At 36.6% G+C, this 17,370-nt stretch overlaps 4 protein-coding genes across 6 annotated transcripts; 3 read left to right on the forward strand and 1 right to left on the reverse strand.

Annotated features, from left to right (window-relative positions):
* Positions 1–1,986: 1,986 nt before the first annotated feature.
* Positions 1,987–5,515, forward strand: LOC120016323. The gene is made up of 6 exons (XM_038869044.1): positions 1,987–2,159; positions 2,302–2,352; positions 2,645–2,696; positions 3,983–4,041; positions 4,538–4,583; positions 5,198–5,515. The coding sequence occupies exons 1-6, from the start codon at positions 2,091–2,093 to the stop codon at positions 5,323–5,325; spliced, it is 405 nt and encodes a 134-aa protein (XP_038724972.1). The 5' UTR covers positions 1,987–2,090; the 3' UTR covers positions 5,326–5,515.
* A 1,477-nt stretch (positions 5,516–6,992) lies between these two features.
* LOC120017200 (thioredoxin-like 1-1, chloroplastic) lies at positions 6,993–9,490 on the reverse strand. The gene is made up of 4 exons (XM_038870340.1): positions 9,094–9,490; positions 8,435–8,608; positions 8,162–8,326; positions 6,993–7,592 (listed from the first exon to the last, which is right to left on the reverse strand). The coding sequence occupies exons 1-4, from the start codon at positions 9,355–9,357 to the stop codon at positions 7,302–7,304; spliced, it is 894 nt and encodes a 297-aa protein (XP_038726268.1). The 5' UTR covers positions 9,358–9,490; the 3' UTR covers positions 6,993–7,301.
* Positions 9,491–10,987: 1,497 nt separating this feature from the next.
* Positions 10,988–14,599, forward strand: LOC120016025 (tyrosine-specific transport protein 2). 3 transcript variants are annotated; one of them, XM_038868591.1, is made up of 4 exons: positions 10,988–12,754; positions 13,450–13,632; positions 14,089–14,273; positions 14,357–14,599. In XM_038868591.1, exons 1-2 carry the CDS (start codon positions 11,229–11,231, stop codon positions 13,526–13,528), a joined length of 1,605 nt encoding a protein of 534 aa, XP_038724519.1. In that variant the 5' UTR covers positions 10,988–11,228; the 3' UTR covers positions 13,529–13,632; positions 14,089–14,273; positions 14,357–14,599. The 3 variants fall into 3 exon arrangements, with proteins under 3 accessions (XP_038724519.1, XP_038724518.1, XP_038724517.1); XM_038868590.1 differs by having other exon boundaries at positions 14,089–14,187; XM_038868589.1 differs by having other exon boundaries at positions 13,450–14,187.
* A 636-nt stretch (positions 14,600–15,235) lies between these two features.
* LOC120017017 lies at positions 15,236–16,081 on the forward strand. Its single transcript, XM_038870056.1, has one exon. The coding sequence runs from the start codon at positions 15,283–15,285 to the stop codon at positions 15,862–15,864; it is 582 nt and encodes a 193-aa protein (XP_038725984.1). The 5' UTR covers positions 15,236–15,282; the 3' UTR covers positions 15,865–16,081.
* The last annotated feature ends 1,289 nt before the right edge of the window (positions 16,082–17,370 follow it).

Raw genomic sequence — 17,370 nt, forward strand, 5'->3', positions numbered from 1 at the left:
AGTTTACTTATGAGTTACTGGAAAAGAAAGTTTTCCTCCTCTTTGAATAAATGATATATATGTCCCAGCTACAACAAAAAGGAACCACAAAACCTAAATGAATTTATTCATAATATATGCACATCTTTGGTTAGTTGGTTCATTCATTCCTGATTGGATTGGATTGGATGGTCCAAGCCCTATCTATATCATATATATATATATATATATATATCAGAGCTTCTTTGACTGTAAAGCCAGCCTTCCAAAACCTATATATTTGAAGTTCACATTCCATTAATAATTCCATCATCCATGATAAGCACTAAGTACTGTTTCATGTGCTTTTGTCATTCTCTCAACAAGCCTAGTTTCCCTAAATATATGTATATACAGTTCTGGCCTTTGTTTTATTTGTTCTGGACCAACTGTGCTTCTTTTTTTTCCAATCTTCACTAGCATCCAGTCCTTTCTGTTGAACAACTGAGATGTTTTCATATTCCATTTTAAGTAGCATAAAATCTGAGCAGAATCAAAAAGCAGTGGTGGGTTTAATCAGCATATCTATGCTGCCCTGATTTGTCAGGTATCTGATGTTCTTGGGTGAACAGAGACATGACCAAGTGACAGACTTTTTCATTGTTCTGTTTCTCATAGTCTACATGAGCATATTCAGATAGCAAAATAGAAGTATGGATGTACACAATTGCATATGCATATACGTACATATAAATAGAAATTTTCCTATGAGATCCCAAAATGAGCTCCTAATTTTTAAGATTCAAATTTTTTTTTAAAGATTTGAAAACAAATATAGTTGTATTTTGATTAGTCTTACAAAACTAACAATATATCTTTTGTTCGAAATAAAAATCAAATTCTATATGAAAAGTATGTGATAATTCTTGATCGTTAAATATAAAACAAAAGACATTTCATACACTTTTCAAGTTATATTTGATTTTTAAAATTGATCAAAATACAAATATGTTTTTTCTAAACTTAAAAAAAAAATTTGAACCCTAAAATAAAAAAAAAGAGAGTAACGAAAATTACCATTCATTGATAGCTTTGTCCTACTCGTCTTCAACTATTTGGATGATGTTTTCTAGGAATCTCTATGAATTGTATTGATGGAAGATCCATCTCTATCTTTTTCCACTTTTTCATATGTTTGTGATATATTCGAATATAACATTTGTTAATATGTTATCTGTTTTATTATATCTTTTTAAAAACTAAAACACGATAATTTCATTTAGTAATGTTACCACAGTGAAGGTTGAAAAATTAAACAAACATATAAGATATTGAACAAATGTAATATCAACATATCTAACATAGATATAACATCAGTAAATTCAGAACATATATGATATCAATAGATATGCCTCTTCTGCACGTGTAGATTTGATTGAAGAAGAAGGATCTAGAGGAACTTTAATCAATAGAAGAGGTAAGGAACTTTGTTGGCTATGGAGGTGTAGGATCTGACGAAGAAATAGATCGACAAAGAAGATCGGCAGAGGAATTGTTGCAAGCGAATGAAGAAGAAGAAGAATGACGATTAAACCCCATGTCGTGTAAAGCGCCAATATCCTTAGACGAGTCTTATTTCTTTTACAATGCAAGGGCATTTTGATAAGTTTGTAACTTTTGTATGTTATTTCTAAAGGTTTTTCTTTGCCTCACCGTGTAAATCTCTCTAATATAATTGTATTGTTTATCCTTTTTCCCCTCTAATTCTACATATTATAAAGGCTACACTGTTTGACACTTTAGCTCAATAAAAGGATGAACTACACCTTATACTCAATAAAAGGATGAGGGGAATGGACTTTCTTGGCCCAACTTTTGACAAATCCTCAATTATGAATCCAGTCATTGAGACCCAAAGTTTCTTGTGGCTGGACCTGAAAAATGGCCTAAACATGTGAGCCCATGAAGTGCAAGAGGAATTTGGTACTCGGATAGGGCACTCGAACAGTCGAAGTTCACTCCTTTCCAAGATTTCTCTTGGACAAGACTTGAAGAAGTGCATTGAAGTACCTTGAGCACCACCACCGAGAGGTTTATGGAGGGTTTTGGCTCAACAGAGACCTTGTGAAGCAATGGCGGATTCAAATTCTCAAACCAAAATTCGATGCCATCACTGTGCAGGTCCTCTCTCCAATGATGAGGTATCCATCTACGACTTATATACGAGCATATGTTTCTGTTTATCTAACTATGTTGTTTACCAGTTCAAAATTGAACCTTTTTTACTGTCGCATGAATCTATTCTGTTTTGACCCTTTTCTTTTCTGTTTGGATTGGATGCAGGTAACTAGTGAATGGACGGTGCCACCTCTTGTCAGAGACAGCTTTTCTATGGTATCGTTATTATAATTGGTTTAAATTTTTAAAATCTTTGCTTAAAACTAAGGCTGTCGCGGTGATGATGTTGATAAGTACTAAGTTTTTGGTGTTTTATGTTTGGATTTGGTGAATTTGGGAATTTTAGAGACCTGTTTCGATTGAATTGTCTAGATAATTAATCCGCTTTATTTTATCTCAATCATCTCCATTAGTTTTGATTGGGATGGCCTTGCAATAATGATATATGCTGTTTAATTGTTTATAATGATCTCTGCCGTTCTTTTTTGTGATTTTGTGTTGTTTTTAGATTGGCTCTGCTGTTGGTGGTACAACAAGTGCATTCTATGGGTTCAACCATGGTATTTTACTCTCTCTTTGGTTCACTTTTATTTTGAATTTACTTACTTTTATGTTTTCAGGATTGCTTTTATATTTCATTGGATATTGGACTCTATTTGCTTCCGCCGTACATGCAACATCTTGTTCGTGTCTTTTCATAGTAACCAAAAAAATTTACTTTCCCCCAGCTTATACTAAAGTCATTATTGTTAACATGGTTTTATACTTGTTAGGTGGTTGCAAAATTTATATAGTTCAGCTTCTAATGAATTCTGAAATCAAGGCTCCTGGTTAATCCTTTCGATTTATAGATTTTTTGTCATCAATTACTGAATTACTGCCATGATTGATCTAGACCTCGTTATTAGTTTTGTTCATGTCAGTTCAAGTTCAGTATCTTAATTGTTTTGTGACATCTAATTTATAACTTTTGTCTTTGGTTAATTCAATGAAATCAATGGTATCTAACTTCTTCCTGGCATATTTCTTCCTTTTGGGTTGGCTAGGTAGGATGGCCAAGCTATTGACCTTGATGTTATGACTAGATTAATGAAAGAGGCTTTGAATGTCAAACTCACAATTCCATCTTTTCCCATGATATTGCTGTTGCTTCAGTAGGATTAATCAAGAATACATAGTTTGCGTAGCCAGGAAGCTGTACACATTCCTACATAAACGGTGTCAAACAAAGCGACTTGATAACTTCACGAACCTAGTCCAAACCGTACCTGAATGGAATCACACTGGTATTTTTACTGAAACCAACAAGTTTACGACATGGAATCATTAAGGTTGCTATTGCTACTATTCAATTTGATAACTTTTCAACTGATTCCATGGCTCATCTTCCAAGAGGAGCTTTTGGGTTGATTCCTTAATCTTCTCCCAGAGAGTTATTGCTTTCACGCATATTACCCTGTGAGCTGGATTCCATTCCTTCCTTGCATCTCTTTCACCTTCATGTATGTATGAAACATGTTGCTTAGTATAAATTCTGCAATAATGTATGGCTGCATGTGAGTCCAAATCTTTGGGATAAGGATTTGGTGGTTTTGTTGGAGTTCAACTCAATATTGATTGTCTTCATACTGATTGCTTATTCTATTTATCATCTTTCTGACATATTGATATGTTTCCATTTTGTTCCATTCAAAAGGGGAAAAAGTTCCATTTGTAAATTTTTTTCATTTTCTTATTCCTTTGTAACTTACCAGACCGTTTATTTGGGCTGCTTATTTTTGTGTTTTTCCTTTCTTTTTTTCTCCCCCATCCCATCCCCCTTTGATGCGTTTGTTTCTTGATGCAGTGATGCCAATTATCCGGAAGTGGGTAAAAGGACCCATGTGGTTGCATTTCCTCATTGGTGTAAGTTTCTTTGCGCATCTATCATATACATTCATGCCTCCTACCCCCTCTTGTATCTTCTGTGCGTTAGAAACATATGCTCATATCACATAAATGAAAATGGAAACTACCTTGAGAGTTGAGAGGAGGCAAAAAAAACACCTTTTAAGCGTTCTGAATAATAATGTTAACCTTTGATTTTATGTGATCCTATGTTTACATAGTAACATGAGGAAAAATGGAACAATCATAATTCATATTGGCGTAGAAATATTATTGGAAACCTTAAAGTAGACTAGTAGAGATGGTTATTTTTCTTAGGATATCATTTTTTTTATGCTAGCTTATGACATAATTTCATTTTCTGTGTCTTTTGGGGCCTGAAGGGCTTATAGGTTGCTTTGGTTAATTGGTTAACCAAAATGTGGGCCTAATTTAGTAAACCGTGCACATTCTCTCTTTCCCTATATATTTGTCATTAAGTATTTTTAATTTTACCTGATATGTGCACTTGCAGGCGCCACCTGTGATAGTTTTCTCTACAGCTTGTGCAGGTTTGGCAGGTCTGTTAATCTACATCCTCTGTGCTTACAGTTGTGGCCAACTGATATTTTTAGTTCACAGTTTTAAATTGTGGTGGAGTCTAATGAGATCAAAGTTATTGAGATTCGATTTTCAGATCTACAACATTCTCTTTTATGGAAAGGACAATAGTGAATATCATCCTTAACTGCTATAGTTGCTCCTTTGTCACTATTTGGTCTTTTGGAGCTACCTTGCTGCCAATATAAGTATCATGTCCAGTGAAAGCCAAAGATTATGTCATCTTAGATTGTAGAATCTCATTTTCAACTTCAACATTCTCTTGAAAACCTTGTGAATGCATGTTTTTATACCATCCTTGGAATGGCTTGGGTACTCACCAATGTAATGTTAGTAATGTGACCTGAAGAACCTAGGTTTTATTGTACTTGATTATGTGCTTTGGTATGTTATGGAGAGTAGCGGCTAAGCTGTGGCTAGTAAATATCTTTAGTGGAAATGCCTCACCGTTGCATTTTTCTTTGATGGTAGGATATTGTTAGTTGGAAGGAGTAGTTTGTCGGTTTTTACCCTATCTGATCATGCTCTGTCATTCTGAAACATCTAACAATTATAATTACTGGAAAATCTACAGGTGGTGCAGTTCCAGCACTTGCTCAACTGGCTTCTTCAGCTTACCACGTTGCAGTTTCATCTCATTCGTTGCCTCCATCCTCACAAGATGAGAAAATTCAGAACTCGAGAATTTCATCTACTTTGTGATACAGTTGCACTTGGTGCGGTCTTGCTCGCTGCATAGATGCCCTACTTAAGGTCGTGCTTCATAAAGTCTTCTAAATTTTATATAGCATTCTTCTGGTGCCAAGTTTTATGCTGTTTTCATTTCTACTTTTTTTTTTTTGAAGTTTTTTAGGAACACATGAAGGATCAAGCCTATTCATGAATATATATATATATATATATATATATATATATATACCCAAAAAAAGTTACTCACGAATTGCTTGTGGGATGCCGCTTTGTTTATACCCTTAGCTAGCACAGACTTCCAATTTCCATGGGTTTAGTTCGGACACATTTTGTATTAGGTTTTAGAATCTAATTTAGAGTGTGTTTAATATAGAGAAACTTGTGAGTCGCCCTAATAGTTAGAGAATGGTAGGATTGTTTAGAGAAAGAGCCGAGCTAAAATCCATTTCAGAGTAGAGTTAGGACTCGGAGAAGGTGGGCTCGTCTTCATTTGTTATGTATCGAAGTGCAGAACAGATATGAAATCTGTGATGAATTAATTCTCTTTGCTTCCTTATTCTGTTTCAAAGTGGATTTTTTTTATTAACGACAATATATAAGTTTGTCCTTTGAATATTCGATATAGGCCTAAACTTGAGCATGTGTGCACATAAATTTATCACATGATGATAGGATAAATTGGATCAAAGTCCAGCACATGACCACAAGAGTATTGCTCTTAGTAGGAATTGAACTCGGAATCTTGCGAGTCTATATATTTTGGCCCCAAGAGATTCATTACTAGACTATCGTCATCACCAGTTGATATCTTTCTTTTATACGCATCAAACATTGAGGGACAATGATAAATGACATGAAAGTCTTCTCTGATGAATCTCTCTGGATATTTTATGGTCAACTCTATTTTAAAGGCCAAATATTAAGAGGTTGCTTTCCTTTATACAACCATTTATTTGAGGGGGATGCAGTGGACACATGGAAAAGGAAAAGTCTTGATCACCCAAAACAAAGTACCCCGCAACACCACTAATCAATACCCGTGGGAGGAGATTAGGAGCTCTAAACATATCTTTTTAGTCCTAAAGTTAGTGCATGATTGTAAGTTCCCAACGAAAAGATAAGCTTGTCAACCGAAGATTGTGTACAGCACACTGTGCTGGCCGCCTGCGCACATAAGAGTGGAGCTTTCCTTGTTTGTTAATAGTTATGCCAAAAACTGTGTCAAAGAAGTCCCACCATCACCTCAAAGGCCACACTTGTAAACTAAGTTAGGCCACGTTGATGCATCACAAAACCTTATCCATCCCTTCCACTTGAACATGCTTTTCCACACAAAGCCAGCCACCAACTGCTTTCATAAGTCCTTCCTGGGGTCCAAGGTATGGGCATCAACACAGAACACTGGACATATCCCAGAAATGAAAAAGATAAAGAACAAAGGGACCGAAAGGACTTTGTGCAGATAGTGGACCACCTAACAGCATCCAACTGCTACAGAGAATCCATTAACAGTTTCAAATCCATGAAAAGAAAAAGACAAATGCTTTATGCAATTCAAAATGCTGTTTAAAGCATTAATCAATTGGCTGAAACTATGCCAGAATTAAAGATTTCCATTGCTAACAGCACCAAAATCTTGTGATCCAATTAGCACATCAGCAGATCAGCAGAAATGCAAGAAGACAAAAGTGTTGACATAAAATATGATCTCTATAAACTGATAGAAAGATGGGATTTTTACAACAGCAAGGGGGGGCTTCCTAGAGCAACCCCAATGACAGTGAGATATATATATCTGCTCTTCAAACATCTTCATCAGGCTGGGATTCAAAAAAATAAATCCTAAAGCCTGCAACTCTATGGGAACAAACACAGTATTGACTCAAAAGACTTACACGCTTGATCATCTCTAACATCAATATTACATGAAATACTCCTGTACAAAGAGGGTATAAGGAAGATAACGGCGTCGGTTGGAAGTAACCAAATCATCTACCGGCAGTTACCAAAGTTTTCTCCTCAACATCCTTGGGAGAGTTTAGGGTTGTTGAAGGGAGATGAGTGGAGATCTTTGAACCTGGATGAGAAAAGGCTACTTCTGCCGGCACCACTTCCAGTTCTCGGGGCGCCTCCAGTTGATCTGCTTTGGGTGTATATGTAAAGTTGAGATCTTTGTTAGCAGCCAATGCTACAAGCTCTTTCTCCTCCAACCCTTTGGCAGGCCCAGTGCTGACACTCTCTGTGTTGTACTTGGCCAATGCATCTTTGAATTTCTTGATCTGCAAACATTTCGGGAAAATATTAAGTCATAATCATTGAATCGAAGATGCAACTTACTTAATATGCAAATGATGTGAGATTGATTTACATAAAGATTAAGCAAAGTGGGAACAAAACGTTCAGTATATGGACACAAAAACAGAAGAAAAAATGAATCCTACTCTACTGAAATTGTAAATCTGTATTAGAACAGTTAGAAAACCGGAAAGGCATGGCAGAACTAGAAGTTTCGTTGGTTCATATATCTAATATGAAAGAGGAGCAAACAATTATAAATTAGTTTCCACGGAAGGCACCCAATATAGTTGCAACTCACAAAATGAATGCAACACCAACTTAAGGGTCTCTACACGTGAAAATATATTAACTGAAGGGACGCAAATTGCAAAACATCAAATTATTTTTTCTACTCAAAATTACTCCAAATTTATCGAAGGACGCAAAATGAAATGAAGACTGAACCACAGGCTTTTAATGTGTGAACATGCATAGAATAGAGGGAAACTAATTGACATTTTAGTAAAAGCAATGAACATAGGAGGAAAACATGGTGAGCATTAAAACTAACCGTAGCATTAGTACAACTAAAACTGCACACACGGCCATCAGCTCCTCTGTAGAACCGGAAGAAGGGCAAGACATGAATATGGAGGCTATAACACATGGATTTGTGCTCCTCATAATTCACCTGAAGAAACTGCAGATCTGGGTTCATCTCTGCAAATTGACATATCTGAAAAGACGACATCTATCTATTCTTGTCAACAAATTGCATAACCACTAATATCCTAGACAAACAAATACATGCATATATTTAAATGCCTCCAAACATAATCTTCACCTTGGGATGAAGAGCTTTGCATCCACCACAACCAGGGGAGAAAAAATCAACAATAACAAGTTTGTCCCCTGCATTCGAAAGAGAATCCACATGTTCTTGAGTAGAAGTAACCTCTTTCATGTTGGGTTGTAGCCCCCTCTCCCACCATTTATGAGCCTTCCCAATTAGACCGCTCTGTCAATTCCATCAATCAAAACAGAAAATAAATTTACCATATGATGATGAAAAAAAAGAGAATCATCACAAAAGCAGATCTTGAAAGGTAAAAATGATCTTAATGTTAACTATTTAGCAAAACTCTTCAACAATATCGTGAAATTCACCATTAGTGAGACAATTTTTCTTTCTCGATCCAGAAATTATATAACCCATTTCACAGGTTAATTCAGAAAAACTAACAACCCTTTCCATTCACAGATTGGAAGAATCCCCGGTCAGAAAACCAATCAAGAAATCTCCCAGTTGATTTATTTCCAATTGTTTAGCAAAAACATTAATCACGCAACAAAGAATTTGATGAAAGAAAAAATAACAAAAATTAATATAATACGTGAAAAAATGAGAGAAACAAACAGCAAAAAAAAAAAAGAACGGGAACAGCAAATTAACCAACGAATTACAAAAAAATAAAATAAATTTTAAAAAAAAACCCAGCAAACCTGTGCAGAAATGGAAACTTGAAATTGTTCTCGCTCAGGCTTCCCTTGATTTGCCCATCGAACCACCCTCTTTCCATGAAAATCACTGTGGGGGAACGACGCCGTCTGCGATCCTAAACACCGTAAGGGTTTCACCTTCGGAGAAGAAAACCCACTAAAGTTGCAGTTTTTCGCTAAACCATGAACACTATTTCTTCTTCGATCTGGATTGTATTGGTGGGCAGAAGCCCACAGATTTGTCTTACTCAGAACCTCCGTCGCCATATATTCTTACAAAACAATATTTTCGCTTCCAGAAATCAAAAGACAAAAGCTTTCAACGACACCCAGAACATAAACTACGCAAAAAAAAGAAATAAAAAAAAAAAAAGCCACCCTCTCTCTCTATATTGATCTTGGAATTGCTTACATGCACTTTTTCTCTGTCTCTGCTTATAAAAACAACGAAGAAGACGGTATTAACAGGTGGGTTGATTTAGACCGTAGGATTTCATAATATATGGTTATTTACTTATTTGATGACAATCCAACCGCTGTAAATAAAAGCTATTGGATTAGGTTGTTACGCTTCACTAACCTAGAATGAAAAACAGAGGATAAGGTTTTTTTCTTTCTTAATTTTAACTAATTTTCACCTTCGCTGAATTTTCGTGACGCAATTAAATCATGGGTTTTATGAAACGTGGCACATTCAAAACTCTTAAAATAAGTAAATTAGAAAAAAAAGGAAAAAAAAAAAGGAAAGAGGAGAGGAGAGGATAATGTGGATTTGGATATGGTTTGGATAAAGACAACTACCATCATCATCCGTTCAAACACAAAGAACTTTCAATTGGATACATGTCAAAACATTGTATATTTTACACTCTTTTTATTTATTACGATACAAAATTAGTAAAATAATTAGTATAATATTAATTGATTGAAAAATCTTGAGAGGAATTTATTTTTTAAATAATAGGACAAAAAGATAATCTTGCTTGGTCAATTTGAAGAAGTTTACTTTGACTAGAAAAGCTAATAAACTAATAATAGAGCTTATAATATAATTAAAAGCAATAATTAAGTTTAATAAAGAACATTAGTCTAGATTCATCCATCTATACTGGATTTATGGCTTATGAAGAGGAGGAAGTTAAAAGGGTAATGCTAATTAAAAAAACTTGGGCCGATCTAGAAGCCAGAAGGTGGGCTGAAACTTTGTTCAGGCCCATTTCAAAATGCTACTTCTCTTATTATTATTATTGTTATTGGGTTGAAAATGGACTCCAATCTTATATTTTTATTTTTATTATTATATTTATTTGGTCATAAGTGCATTATCTTTATTGGATAAAAACGTTATCTTTATTTTTAGAAAATCCATTACTTTCTAAAATTTAGAAACATTATCTTTATTTGACAAAAATATTATCTTTATTTTCTAAAATTTACTTGATCATAATTTTTTATAGAAGAAAACTAGAATTTTATTAAAGCAAATTAGTTTCTACATAAGGTATAACCGAATGAGGAAACTCTTTAATCAAATAAACATTTTGATAAAATGAATGAGCCAATTTAGCTAAGTGATAGGCAGCAAAATTGTTTAGTCCTAAATTCATCACACTGCAATTTTATACATACCGAAAGTTAAACTATATAGTAGGGTAGGACAAATTTTTTTTGTGGTACGTCAAATATTTTTTGTTTACGCAACCTACCTCACCTCACCATATTATATGGGTTCCATGAATTAACACAAGACATCAGAAAACTAGCTATATAATTTTTGGGCCTTTACCAAAATAGGAAAAAAAAATGTATGTTGTTAACTTATTATGTCGATGGGTTAAGAATTTGTTATTAGTCAATCCCCACTTTAAAAACAATGTGATATACCAACATGAGTGTCATGGCCTCATGGCAAAGTTTGCAGAGATTGCATCAGTGCAATTGCAATTGGTCAACATTATGAAGCTCTGACCCAAATGGAAAAAAAGTTTCCTTCATTTTCTTTGGTTTTCCTTCCCTTCATTTCCCATCAACTAAACAGCATCTAAAATCCCCGTCTCTGCGGAAACTCAAATTTCTCCGATTACACAGCCACAACAAAGGGTTTTTTTTTTTAATTTTTTTTATTTTTGGTCCCCAAAATGCTTCGTCTTCTCTACCACACTCTCGAACCCATTTCAATCTCACATTCAAGATTCAATCTTTATCGCCGCAACAGCCAACTCAACGGAGTCCTCACTTCCCATTCAACACCACTCAATCGGCCGACCTTATTCACAACAATAAACCCTAACCGTCACTTCATCAAGCTCACTTCCAAGTGCATACCACAAAGTGCATCTTCACTTTCCATTTCAAATCACGATGGTGTTAGTAGTAGTAATGGTGAATCCATTGAAGCCCATAAGTCTCAAGGAGTAGTGAAAGAGAAGAGTTTTTGGGGTGCTGTCAGTTTGATTATTGGCACTGCCGTAGGGCCTGGAATGTTGGCTTTGCCTGCTGCAACAATACAATCTGGCCCACTTCCATCGACCATTGTCGTCGTCCTTTGTTGGGTTTATGTCATTTCCTCTATTCTTCTTGTTGCAGAACTCAGTTTTGCAGCCATGGAAGAAGATGGGATTGCAGAGGTGAGTTTCACTGGTCTTGCATTGAAGGCGTTTGGGAGTCATTTTGGTGCTTTTGTTGCAGTGGTTTATGCTAGCCTTAGTTTCTCTTTGTTAGTGGCTTGTGTTTCCGGCATAGGTTCCATAGTATCTCAGTTGTTTCCATGGATGAATCTTTTACTGGCACATACCTTGTTTCCTCTTGCTGCTGGGATTGTGATTGGGTTCTTTCCATTCAAAGCAATTGATTCTGTAAACAGGTTTTTATGCTTAATTATGCTTCTCTCTATTACTACACTTGTGGCCATCGGTTTATCTGTGGCAAGAGCGAATGTGTTTGGTTCCTTTGCTCGTGCATCATGGAGAATTTCATCAATTTTGCCTGCCATACCTGTGACTGTACTCACATTGGGTTTTCATGTCATCACTCCTTTTATTTGTAAGATTGCTGGTAATACTGTATCGGATGCTCGAAAAGCAGTGCTGCTTGGTGGGACAGTTCCACTCATAATGGTTTTGTCCTGGAATTTGATTGTTTTGGGGCTTGCTGGGACAAATGCTGCTTCCTCCTCCAGAGACCCAATATCCCTCTTGCTTTCTGTCAATCCTTCTGCTTTATCTGCTGTTCAGGGCTTTGCATTCTCTGCTTTGGCGACTAGCTTGATAGGGTATGCTGTTAGCTTTCCAAAACAGCTCCTTGATACCTTTGGATTGATTTTTGGGAAAACCAGTTATATGAAACAAACATGCCCTCAATCTCTTGCTAATGGAGCCGGAATTGGAAGAGTTGGATGTGTTATTTACTCAGGCGGGCAAGATTTTGGAAATGCTGGGAGCGTATCATTCAATGGAGCAGGGAAACTGACATCTCGTGTGGATGGAATCAATTCTTCTCACATTGTGACATCGCTGGTACTTGGTATTCCAGTTCTTATAGCAGCCTTCTATAGCTCCACCTTTTCAAGAGCTCTAGATTTTGCTGGAGTTTATGCGAACTGCTTCCTGTTTGGCATTCTTCCTCCACTGATGGCATATGTACAGCAAGCCAAGAAGAAGCTCAGGTTTGTCAATTAATCCAAATTCATCAGCATGCAAATTTTTTACTTCTAATGCAATGACAAAATTATGGACATTATCAACTTCAGGGAGATGTTTGATATTGAAAACTAGCATTAGGGATAAATTCCACACACTTCTCATTTAACTGAATTTGGGACATGCTTAAAGTTAGATATGCACATATCCTGTTAAAGGCCGAAGAACCCACACCCCAGATCATTTAATTTCTGTAAATGATCTAAAGTTTTCCCACCTTGAAGTGCTGGAACACTGAATTTGTTGCTTCCAAGGTCTCCTTGTCATTTATGTTAAATAACAATCATGCATTTGTTCAATAGAGATTCCTTCCAGCTTGATCAAGTATTTTCCAGACCCACAACAGGTATCTAATTGTTGTTCCTTTTAAAAGGAACGTATAACTCTCAAATTTCATTTGCTTGTCTCTCAAAATGGATAACTGGGAAGAAACTAGCAAATATATGCAATAGGTGATAAAAAATTCGCGACTGCATATGTTGGATTGACAATATTGGTACTGACTTACCATTCCATGTTATGTTCATGTAATTGTCATTTTAGGATTTTACCAAAGCACTTGTAGACGATTTTCTACTATGCAACTCTGACTGAATGCAGACTACTTTTATAATTTCGCAATATTTCTCTTCGCTCATTCGGTCATGTTTTGATTTTGCAGGTCATCCATTCTTCCAGGAGGAGATTATGCGCTGCTTCTTCTTTTTGTTATTGCACTCATTTTGGGGATTTGGCATTAGAGGTGACAATCGAACAGCTTCTACGAGGCAAACAAATGCTGACATTTTCCTTGTTCTATACAATTGGAAATCCATGGAAGCGCAAGGGATATTGTAGTCCCTCAGTGAGTTCTGTCAACTCATAACTTCGATTGCTAATTCTCCAATATGATAGTACTAGATCTCAGTAGTCATTTCTACTGGTAGATTGATTATACCTTCATGTTTGCAGTTCAATTCTTCAAGATGTTTGGTCCTAGTAGAAGCAATAATGAAGAAAAAATAGACGCAAGGTTGACAGATTATAAATAGATACATATTTTTGTATTTGGATTTTTGACTAGCAAATGCAAGTGAGATGAGTTTTCATTGAAAAATAAAGGAAAAAACTAGTAACTGTTCTCATATCATATTCTCGAATTCCTGCTTGCTCACAGCATATCAGTGCCTGATTAATAGAAGCATATTCGCCCCAGTTAGTGTTATTCCATGCCTCTGCAAACCATTTATAGAACATTTGGAGATTGTGGCTTCATTTTTCGTGATCCTTTAGATACTCTTGTAATGCCAAGATACTTCAGCGTAATAGAAAAGGATAGCCGCTGTAATTTGGAACACCAGCACCAGAAGATGTCGATACGGCATGGTTCTCGGACGAGCATCTAGTAACTCCCTCGTTGGTAAGACTGTAACCTGGCACTGAATTTGCAACGTTAAAAGTAACCTGGCAAGACTGTAACCTGGTACTGAGCTTGCTACGTTAAAAGTAATTCCCTTGAAGTTGCTTTTGAAGATTGTTACGGCAAATCAACTCACACTTTGCTTTTCATTGTTAGTTCTCTTTTGCAGGTGTAACACATCTCTTGCTTTCAGTTTTTCAGTCAGGGCAGTGCTGGAAGCTATGTTATGCTGGCTGCCAGCAAGTAGCTTCTCTTCAAGAATTCCGCATGATAGATGCATGCATCCTGTCCTGATTCTTTTTTTTTTTGTATTGATCAAGCGATTCTTGTACCATTGTAGCTCTGAACAAGGCTGCTCACCTCCTCAATGCTAACTTGAAGTCACTTGTGGATTTATGAAGCCACAAATGCTATTGCCTGGTTCGGATCTTTTTTTGTTGTCAATTCATGCTTGCTCACCTCCATTTCCATGGTCTTCCTTGTATCCATCTCGATTGTGCCATGAAAGGTAAAAGCACCCAAAAGTGTCCTCCAAATAACATCGTTAACAATCTCATTAGTAATCTCCAAAGCCATTTTTTTTTTCGCTTCTTCCAACCTCCTTGCCCTTCCCAGCATGCCTACAAAACAACCATAATGGTTAATGTCAGGTGCAGCCTGATACTCATTAACCATCTCATTGAAAAAATCGAGCCCCATCTCAACCAAATTGAGGAACTTGAAATAAAGGGTTTGTATTTGTTTTGATGTTTGTGTAGTTGAGAAGAGGATTTGCCAGACTCAGCATTGTTTAGACTCAGCATTGTAAACAGAATCAAAGGTTTGCAAAAACTAGAGGGGCTTATTTGAGTATTTTAGACGATAAAATCATATATTTTAATTTTTTTATCCTAAATATTAATTCAAACTACATACATAGACTTTTTAGAATATGACTATTAATAATGTCATTCTTGAAACAAAACTGTTCAAATGAGGGACTAATATTTAATTTTCTCATATTTATATTTCTGACTTTGACCATATTCGGTATTCGTTCACGCTACTAATGAATATTTGATTCATTAAAGGGTTTTTAGGAGGTTTTATGCAGCCATGGGAGGAGGTTTTTCTCAAAGTCGCGGACCCGAGTCCCCACCAGACTCGTCGATACCCAGAAATTCCGACAATTCAGAGTCTTCGAGTTCTGGCATGTCCTCTCCGGAAGCTAAACGCGTGGAATCATCTCCAGAGACGAAGACCCTAGAAACCCCGGTACCAGCGTCGGATTCATCAATTGACGAAAAATCAAGTGAATCGAAGAATGTAAAAGAAGGTGAGAATGATGTAGAAGCACAGGAAGGAGCAAGAGAAGGAGAAGAAGAGGAAGGTGAGTGCGGATTTTGCTTGTTCATGAAGGCAGGGGGCTGTAGAGATAGTTTTGTAGATTGGGAGAATTGCATTGACGAGGCGGAAAGGAGCAAGGAGGACATTGTGGATAAGTGTTTCGAGGTCACTGGGGCCTTGAAGAAGTGTATGGAGGCTCATGCCGATTACTATGGGCCTATTTTGCGGGCTGAGAAAGCGGCTGAGGAGGAGGTCAAGAAGGAATTGGAGAAGGAGAAGAAAGAGGAAGGAGAGGTGGCTGACAAGGAAGCAAAGAAGCCTTTTGATTCACAGGATTCGGGTAATCAATGAGACGTTCAGGTGATTTTTTATTTGTAGTATAATTATTTTTGTTAGGGATTCCTAATAGAGGATGAAAGATCACCAGAACTGGGAATTTTTGGCTTGTGTTGATAGTTCTTCTTGTTGAATAACTTGAATACAACTACAAGTCATTATCCTTCTTAGTATTTCAGTTATTGATTGGTGCCTTGGGCATTCTGGGTTTAGGAAATTTATTTGGTTTGGATTTTTTTCATATGCTGTGTTTCCTTTTGACCTTGGCATTATTGTGGCCAATGTGAGGTGCAAGGTCACTTCACTACATTTGGGTCTTACTATTTTGTTTCTGTGAATGATAGTTGGAACACTTGGTTTCTCGTTTTGTTTTGTGAGGAAGTGCAGGGCTACGTTACAGACGTTTGGTTGGTTCGCATTTGGAAGGCTAGATATTGGCCATTCATGATTCTTTTCTGTATTCATACCATGAGAAAATTTATCATGGTATGGAAAATTGTATAGACAAAGAATATCTGAATCTGTTAAAAGTTATTGTCTGAGGTGGGCAACTTCAATATGTTAATGAACAGAACCTCATTACGTCTGAAGGGACATGCATGTTTTGATGCTCTTCTCTATTTTCGGATGTTGGATGATGTGAAAATTTTCTTTTTCATCTATAAATATACTTCTAGGAAAGATGTTTCTAGTGTGTGCCAATGCGTAAAGTTGTTATCTTTTGGCTTGGATACATTTATATGCCAACAATTATGTGAGATGTTGAGGTTTATTTGGTGCTGTAACTTTCTGCTGAGATGAAATCCTATGGTGAGGGGAACAAGGATAAGCTTGGCAATTTGTGGGTACGTTTAATGTCACTCTATGTTTCTTGACAGCTTGAAAGTATATTCAGAACCTAATCTTGTAGATGATGCGTCAACGCTGGTTTGATTTAAGCTAAAAGACAAATGAAATTTTCAACGTTATTGGGGCCAGTAATGATGTAATTTACGTACTGGCTTCGATCCGACAGTTGGTTTTACAGTGCTGTTGCTTGGCGTCTATGGTTTCTTGCTTTGTCTACGCTATATTTAAGTGTCTGGCTCTGGCTTCTTGTTCTTTTTGGTGCTTCATGTGAATGTGTTTTGTGCATGAACAGCTATGGCTGGCCATTTACATGGAAACGTAATCGCTTAGGCCATGCTTGGGAGATGGGTTGGGATCGATTTGGAGGGGTAGCGGTGGGAGGGGTTGAGTTTATGAGCATGAACCTTGCTCAGGATAGTAGTGGATTGGGAGGTGTTCATAAAATTATTGGATGAACCCTGCCAAACCCTTGCTTTTGCTGGGTTCATAAAAGAGCTGTTGGGAGGGGGGTTTTTTTTTTCTCCAAGCAGGGGTTAGGGACGAACCCCTCCCAACACCTCTTCCAAGCAAGGCCTAATGGTGAATATTCATTAGGGGCGATCTATAATGAATACTGGCCATTCATTCAGCCTGAAAATCAAGTGACTGTCATATTTTATTTTGTTAGTCATT

The sequence above is a fragment of the Tripterygium wilfordii genome, chromosome 15 (genome assembly GCF_013401445.1).
Source record: "Tripterygium wilfordii isolate XIE 37 chromosome 15, ASM1340144v1, whole genome shotgun sequence".
NCBI lineage: Eukaryota > Viridiplantae > Streptophyta > Magnoliopsida > Celastrales > Celastraceae > Tripterygium > Tripterygium wilfordii.

Bases quoted from the DNA above. Each gene is read 5' to 3' on its own strand.
- LOC120016323 (XM_038869044.1), top strand. From the start codon at position 2,091: ATGGCGGATTCAAATTCTCAAACCAAAATTCGATGCCATCACTGTGCA. The intron at 2,353-2,644 runs GTATCGTTATTA...TGTTGTTTTTAG, and splicing joins TCAGAGACAGCTTTTCTATG to ATTGGCTCTGCTGTTGGTGG. The intron at 4,584-5,197 runs GTCTGTTAATCT...GAAAATCTACAG, and splicing joins AGCTTGTGCAGGTTTGGCAG to GTGGTGCAGTTCCAGCACTT.
- LOC120017200 (XM_038870340.1), bottom strand. From the start codon at position 9,357: ATGGCGACGGAGGTTCTGAGTAAGACAAATCTGTGGGCTTCTGCCCAC. The intron at 8,609-9,093 runs GTTTGCTGGGTT...TGGAATTGACAG, and splicing joins AAGTTTCCATTTCTGCACAG to AGCGGTCTAATTGGGAAGGC. The intron at 7,593-8,161 runs GTTAGTTTTAAT...AAATGTTTGCAG, and splicing joins TTAGTTGTACTAATGCTACG to ATCAAGAAATTCAAAGATGC.
- LOC120016025 (XM_038868589.1), top strand. From the start codon at position 11,229: ATGCTTCGTCTTCTCTACCACACTCTCGAACCCATTTCAATCTCACAT. The intron at 12,755-13,449 runs GTTTGTCAATTA...TTGATTTTGCAG, and splicing joins CAAGCCAAGAAGAAGCTCAG to GTCATCCATTCTTCCAGGAG.
- LOC120017017 (XM_038870056.1), top strand. From the start codon at position 15,283: ATGGGAGGAGGTTTTTCTCAAAGTCGCGGACCCGAGTCCCCACCAGAC.